This window comes from Sminthopsis crassicaudata, chromosome 1 (assembly GCF_048593235.1).
Source record: "Sminthopsis crassicaudata isolate SCR6 chromosome 1, ASM4859323v1, whole genome shotgun sequence".
Taxonomy (NCBI): domain Eukaryota; kingdom Metazoa; phylum Chordata; class Mammalia; order Dasyuromorphia; family Dasyuridae; genus Sminthopsis; species Sminthopsis crassicaudata.
Genome location: NC_133617.1, coordinates 508,976,018 through 508,984,072, shown reverse-complemented (window position 1 = coordinate 508,984,072; position 8,055 = coordinate 508,976,018). Strand labels below are relative to the sequence as shown.

The following is an 8,055-nucleotide window of genomic DNA, read 5'->3' as shown; positions in this document are numbered from 1 at the left end:
GCTGACTTTGAGAAAAATGTGCTTTTAACAAAGGGAAAGCAAAATGATGTCAAAAGGCAATAAATTATTTAGGCCAGACTCAAAAATTCTTTATGTTAATGAACCCATACCAGTCCCTGTAGCCTATTTTTCATGCTAGTTCCTTCTTGTAGTTCCCTCATTTTTTATTGGACTTAGTATATTTTACTAGCACATCGTTGTTGTCATGTTCTGTTTTGTCTGCCTGTGTTGTAGAATGAAACAGTTTAATTTTTTTTAACATTGTCATTTAACTGGCACATCTGTATAATGACAATCTAATTTGTGTGTAAATGTTTGGGGACTTGGGGGAAAGGCATTATATGGCAGAACCAGTCTAATAATTTACTTGTCACAGACATTTTCATTTCTCAGTCTCCAAATCAGGCATTTCATTGTTTAAAAAAAAATATCTTGCTGAATTTGGAAGTTAATAAATCAGAAAATAGAAACCAGTCCTTTGGGTTCTTGTGTGTGAAACAAGAAGCAGAGAAGTTTTAGGGTAGATGGCAGGTGAACAGTACAGCATTTTTTCTAAATAGTTTTCAAACCTGAAAGTCTTAACAGTTATGAATAAATTCATATTAAAAGCTTATTTAAAAATGTCAAGAGTTAGAAACCCTTCAAAATTTTTAGTTATTTGGTGGTGATACTAATTCACATTTTTGTAGTTTATAGTGTTTTCATCGCACTGTGAGATAAAAGTAGTACAAATATCCTTATCCTAACTTTGTTTTACTGACTAGCAAATTGAAGTTCAGAGAGATTCTGCCTTGTCTAAATTCATACAGTCAGTGACACAGTAATCACTCAGAACCAAATCTTCTCTACTCTGAGTGTAGTATTCTTTTTACTATATCATTCCTGTATGATAGAGATTTCTGCCATTTCAAATGGGTATTCCTACTAAATTCCTACTTCTAATATCCAAACAACATAAATAATGGAGCATGAGTCCAAGAGATGTCTTGTTTTGTACTAGCCAATCCTTTATAGGTATCCACAAAGAAGGACAGTATGGTCTTTACAAAATCACTGCTTATTTGGCAGTTTCACTTAAAAAAAAAATCGAATTTTATACAGGATGTCTCAAAACTCAATGCAATTTAAAATGCTAACTCTTACAATTGCTCTAAAAGTTTTGGGACACCCTGAAAATAAATTATATTTAGCATTTATATTACACTGTATAGTAACAGAGATCATTAGGCTAATTTTTCAGTAAAAATTTGAAGAAAGTTATTAATTCTAATGTGAATGTTTATAGGTGAAATCTTAAGCACTGGCCCCAAAGAGCATTCCACTGACCTAGGATCAGAGCTTCTGGGTTTCTAGGCTGCTTCCTGTTCCTTGGAATTCATTAATTCAATGGGTAATTCATATTCAAAAGCAAAGATATTGCAAATGTTCACCTTGCTTAAAAATATGTTTTCAAAATCTGCAGATATTTTGTTAATGATTTGGGGTCTGAAACCATATAATAGTATGTTTGATAAGGCTGGTATTTCCCATGCCAGTCTTTTAAATCAGAATTATGATATGATATCATATTACCAGAATTTATTTAGAAAGGTGGAGAAAAAATTTTTAAATATATAAAATATTTGCAACTACCATCTTTTTTATGCAATATTTTCAAGTTGGAAGAAAATTTTTAAGATGGTAAGAAAATATTTTACTATTTTAAAAAATATATAATGTACCACTCTTTCTTTCCTTTCCAGTAAATAATTCCTATTTATTGCATAAGGAAAGGGGACTTGCAGGATCTTTGAAATCTTAGTAATGCTGCTTTTTAAGTTATGCTTGCACATATTCTGTTTATTTTTGGGTCTGGCACTTTAAAAACAAAACCAAAAACAAATCATACCCATCCATTACTATCTTTGTGATTCAGGTGCTTGAAATTTCCAAGAGTATGTCTGTATAAGTCTTCTATCTGTTTGGCCTCATTTTGATATACTTGCAGACTTCATTTTGTTTTCTTTCTCTTAATTCTGTTCCTTTATTTAATCTCATGGGAGAGAAAACGTGGTCATCCTTTTATATCCTATACATCATTCTTTCATTCAATTCATAATCTTATTGCTTCAAATTCATATATTTATTTTGGGAAGTGGAAATGGTAAAGTATGCCAGCCTTAGCAATACTCAAGTACAATATGGATGGAAACAAGTTATTTCTCCAGTACTTTCTCATTCTCCATTATTGTATTTCACATAAATTATATTTTCTTGAATATATTTTGAATATTCTTGAATATATTTTGAATGCTAACTTGTATTGTTAGAGGCAAGCCTAATTTCCATCAGCTATTTTAAAATAGACAAATCCTGTTTGATTCTTAAAAATTTTTAATGTTCTAAAAAAAGATTGGGTGTGGGTTTTTCGTTTTGTATTGTTTTGTTTTTACATGTTAATTGCCTTTGTGCATCAATAAGATCTTCTGGAAGAAAATTATTCTGATAACAGTGAAAATTATTTTAAATTTCTATTTTATTAAATTATATTATTTTTTATTTAGCATATTTCTTTTACTTGGATTCAGTGAATTGTTAAAGAGTTCCCAAGGCTCCTTCCTCTTGAGGAGGCTCTGCCCAAAGAGTTTTTGTTTATGTGAATTAAAGAAAGAATTTCAGAGACTTTCTAGGATTCTCTAGACCATATTTTGAGAACCAGTACTCTAGATCAATGATCCTATGATCCATTTTTTTTTCACTTTTAATAGGAAACTAAAAGAAAATTTTATTTCATCATTTCTTGTCTCATGCGAATGATATTCTTTTGTAAATTAAGATTTTATGGATCTATATTTACATTTACATACATGTATGATTACCAATAGTTTATTTAAGAACCTGGCTAAAAATACTGGCTGCCTTAGAATAATTTTTGTCACCATAGAATTTTTTCCCATATTTTTATTCTCTCCCCCACTTGCCAGTAAAGCTAATTCAATTAGTAATAAGTGGGGTGAACAATTTTAATTTGATTCCTTTAATCCTTTATACTGTTTGATTTTATATTGAATATTACAAAAATATTGAACATACTTGAGAAATAATTTGTATTCTGTTAATTCATTTGTGTGTTTTAAGTAGTTATCATCCTCTGCATGTTTATGGGCTTGTTGCTTATGTTTAGAAGGATTATAGTTCCTTGGGATTCATAACTTTTTTAGCAGTTTTGCATATTGAGGGCTATGTATGACATAACTATGTTATTTGAAATTAATTATATTGAATTGATTACATCCTCATTAGCAGCTAACAGCAGTCATTAGCAAGATATCATCTTTGAGACCATGTTTGCAAAGAAACAATTTCATGCAAATTACAGGAATATAATTTAGTACTCACCTATGATTTGCCAAAATTCAGATTTAAATTCTTGAAAGCTTGATAACCATTTATTTTAATGTTGAAGGAATTGCTTTATAGTTTATAAAAATTGGAGCATACTATCCAATAAAAATATTCTACAGGTAACATTTTTTTTTTTAGAGATTCACTATTACATTAGTGTCTAAACTTTAAAAAAAAATTATTAGCTTTTTAAAATTAAGATTGTTCTTCTTTTGTTGGAATATTATACAACTCAGTCCTGAGAACTGCTGAGAATTTGAGAACATGGAAAACTGTTATTACAGAATGCTATGGGAAATCAGCATGGCAATTTGAAAAGTTACAGATTTTTTTCAGCTTGGAAAAAGGATCATAGTTCCAGGAAGTCTGTACAGTTTTGTAAAATAAACTGCATCTCCCTTTGCAATCAACATACTTCCCGTCACAAAAAAAAAAAAAAAAAAAAAAAAAAAAGGAAGTCTGAAAAGAAGTTATATCAGCTCTTATTCTGGGATCTCTTTTAACTGAAACCATCTAAACTGTGCTAGATGGAAGATGAACTAAAAAGAGTGTCTCCGTGTAAAATGTAGTATGCTAAACAACGTTCATTTGTGTTTCCACTGTCTTGGGGGCGGGAGAAAGTACAGTAATCAATATAAAAAGGATAGCTTCAGGTAGGTAAAATGCATAGTTTTCTTTCAGTTTTTAGTTATTCATTAACAAAAACAATTAACTTACATTAAGATAATTGAATGCCTCAACCCAAATATTCCCTTAATTGGGATTAGAGGGTTTTCATCCATGTCATCCAGATGATCTTTCTGTTTAAAATCTCACCCATGGTCGTTTAGGTGGGCCATTTATCATTGATGATATTTTGCTGGTCTTCCTATTATTTTCATTTTAAAATGGATAATCCATTACTTTTTTTCATTTCTTAATAGTGATTTCATCCTTTATTCAGAAAATACCTTACACCTTCCTATTTTGTGTTGGTCAAGATTTTTTCAGATGAAATATCTTTAAGAGAGGATTAGATTCATAGGACAATTTCTCTATTGCTGTTCAAGCTCTTAATAGACTATTTAAAGGGACTTTAAATTATGTATTTCTATAAAATTGACATTATAGTTGGCATTTCCTATCTATATTTTTCATTGCACTACTGGAAAATTTGATGGATGTTTCTTTTTTTGTTGTTGCTTTCATCAGCTTTCATGCAAATTGATGCCAAATTCAAATTTTTCATTTTAATTAAAAGCACTTTTCAAAAAATATTGGTCAACAAAGTAAACTTCCAAACTTAATTTTTAAGGGAAAATAGATATTCTTTTCATGTTTCTCTTATACTAATAACTTATTTTAAAATATATAGGGGCAGCTAGGTGGCACAGTGGATAGAGCACCAGCCCTGAAGTCAGGAAAACTTGAGTTTAAATCTGGTCTCAGATACTTAACACTTCCTACCTGTGTGACCCTGGGCAAGTCATTTAACTCTAATTGCCTCAGCAAAAAAAAAAAAAAAAAAATATATATATATATATATATATATATATATACATATATATATATATATATATATACACATATATATGTGTGTGTGTGTATATATATATATACTTGATATGATGAGAGCAAAGAATTTTGCATATGTTTTCATTCATTTACCTATCCTTCTATTGACCAGTAGTGCTCTGCACTGAAAAAAAAAAAAAAAATCAAACTGAAATTATCATGAGCACATTTATGAAGGAACTACTAATGAAGTCTTTCATTTAGGTGACTCTGCCTCTGGACCTATGCTTTTTAAAGTGAACTTATGTGTTGAATCTTTGCATCCTATAATGTCTAAATTTTTTTGTTTTTGTTTTTATAGTCTCAGGGATTACAGATTATCCTTTTGCCTGATGACTAAGAAAATATATTCAGGCACAACTCTTTTCAGATTAAAGTAATTTGTGAAAGGATTAATTGGAAAGCATTGGAGCTTCTCTATACAAACTTGGACAGATCCTTCCAATTTTAGAAAATAAATTTCAGAATTTAATTATTTTGAAATGGTTTAGAGATTTAATTTTACAAATCAGTGTCATACATAAGCATGATCAAGATTTCAGTTTTGACACTGTCACATAAAACACGTTGATTGCTCATACTTTTATAGTAAAAACTTAGAAAAACAGTAACTAAATACAACTTTCTATGAGACCTTACTGTGTCTCACATTTGAAAGGATTAGGGACAAGACTGGGGAATTTTCCTGCCATAGGAAACTCCTTGGTGAGAACACTGCCTCTCCCAATGCAAGACTCTGTCTGCAGCTTGTCATTTTAGAAAAGTTACATGTCCAAAATCATATTTCCTGCCTGTCAGTATGCATGTGTATACATAATACATACATGCACATATGTGTATTTTATATATACACATGCATACACAAACATATGCACACACCCATATCAGAGATGGGACACTGCTATGTCTTTCCTCATGATTCTGAAGATTTCATTATAGAAGTTGGGTAGTAAATAGTGATATGTTATAATATACCCATTAGATCAAAGTAATTGTATAGACAAAATTCTTGGCTAACTTAACATACCCAGGTGACTAAAATGAATGACCTTATCTATAATGATAAGAAGTAATGTGATTTAGGCTATGTTTAATTCTGCTTTAAAATCTCTCACTAGTATTTATCAGTTAACATATACTTTAGATTTTCCCCTTTCTCTTTTCATTTATATTCAGTTACCATTGCATGTAATTCACTATATTTTAAAATGTGTGAATTGTTTTCTCTAGTTTAGTACTTTAAAGTAACTCATCCCATACAAACCAAAACTACCATCTGGTCTTTTAATCTTGTTATTTGAAATACCTTGTCACTGTCTTCCATTGTGTACACCAGTTTTGTGATGAATTATACCTGAGTTGGACATTTTCTTTTTTTTTTTTTTTTCTTTTCTTTTTTTTTTTTTCTTTTTCTTCTTTTATTTACCTCTATATACAGGCTGGCTTAGCAGGAGCTCCAGCCCGTGCAGTATCAGCTGTAAAGAATATGAATCTTCCTGAGATCCCAAGAAATATTAACATTGGTGACATCAGTATAAAAGTGCCAAACCTGCCCTCTTTTAAATAAAAAGGCTACTCCCAGGTAAAATCCAGGAGGGAAAAAATCATCTAGGTTTACCATGCAATTGTTTACCAAAAAAAAGAGTCTTAATTTTTGCTGTTGGATTGATTTAAGAAAAGGTATTGTATAGAATTGTGTATAAAATCAGTATATAAAGATGAATATTGCATTTGTCTTGGCTCAGTGATTTTTAAGGAAATGAATAGTTCCTGTGTGATTTTTTTTTTTTTTTTTCTAAATTACATTCCTATGCTCTCATGAGGTGTGTCATCTTGGTTGCTACAGTATTTTAACAATGTGTTTAAAGTATTCCTTTATTATGTAGAACCCAAAATATTGGGGCATTTTGTATATTTCATGGAATTCTATGAGTGCAGCATTCCTTAACTCCTCCTGCCATTTGTCATGATTATTTAAAAACTACATATGTGTTGCATGAAAATATTCTGTTCTTTTTTTAAAAAAAAATAAACTATAAATGAACTGGATTTCTAAAGCATCTATTTCTTTGTTTGAAATCTCATTTGGCAATCATGTTTTCTTGTTGCTCAGCAAAATTACATTTTATCATTGTTATAAAATAAATTGATGTGATATTGATTGCTACCAAAATTGCAAATATTTGAAAACTCTAGTAAGGAATCCACTGAGCTATTTTACATTGTTCAAGAATAGAATATACTCTTTCATATAGAGTATACTCTTTAATATAGAGTATATATTGCCCTATGTTAACCAAAATCTCATCCTTTTACATTTCAGAGAGAAAATTGTAAGATTAAGGTTAATTTTACACACTATATTTGAAACCATCTCACTTTTGATTTACTTCTTGTTCAGATGAGGGAAATTAATTTCAAAATGCTTAATTTGGGGGCAGCCAGCTGGTGAATGGATAGAGCACCAGCCAAAAGAAAGATAATGAAACATGTCAAAGAGAAGGATAACGTAATTATCTGCAGAATGTGGTGTGAGCACATGTGCTACTGATATCTAAATAAGGAAGAGCAAGAAAACTACAGACCAACTTCTTTATGTGAGAATTTAAAAAAAAAGAATTTTGAATCAAAACTAGGAGAAGGAAAAAAAACAATATATAACAAAGATTATACAATATTACTAAGTAGAATTTATACCAGATATGCAGGGCTGGTTTAATATTAGGAAAGCTATCAGCATAATTGTCTATGTAAGTAACAAAAACAAAAAACCACATCTGATCATCTCAACAAATGCTTTTGACTCATTCCTATTAAAAAAATCATAAGAATAAATGTAACTTGCCTTAAAATGATAAATAATATCTAAAACCATCAGTGAGCATTTTCTGTAATGGGAGACAAATTAGTAGTCTTTCCAATAAGATCAGTGAAGCATGATTTATTATTTAGCACTATTCAGTATTGTACTAGAAATGCTAGCTATAGCAATAAGAGAAGAAAACAAAATGGAAGGAATTAGAATAGACAATGAGGAAATAAAACTGTCACTCTGCAGATTATGTGATGGTATATTTAGAGAATCCCAGAGAATCAAAGTAATTGAAACAATTAGCA

At 30.1% G+C, this 8,055-nt stretch overlaps 1 protein-coding gene across 3 annotated transcripts in view; it reads left to right on the top strand.

Annotated features, from left to right (window-relative positions):
* The window catches only part of AP3S1 (adaptor related protein complex 3 subunit sigma 1), a 104,483-nt gene extending 97,496 nt beyond the window's left edge, over positions 1 to 6,987 (top strand). For 2 of the 3 annotated variants that reach the window (XM_074296859.1, XM_074297033.1), the window contains one exon: positions 6,377 to 6,987. In XM_074296859.1, coding sequence (XP_074152960.1) covers positions 6,377 to 6,505 — 129 coding nt within the window. In that variant the 3' untranslated portion in view covers positions 6,506 to 6,987. The remainder of the gene's footprint in view (positions 1 to 6,376) is intronic. The other variant, XM_074296945.1, reaches the window with a different exon arrangement.
* Positions 6,988 to 8,055: the final 1,068 nt, after the last annotated feature.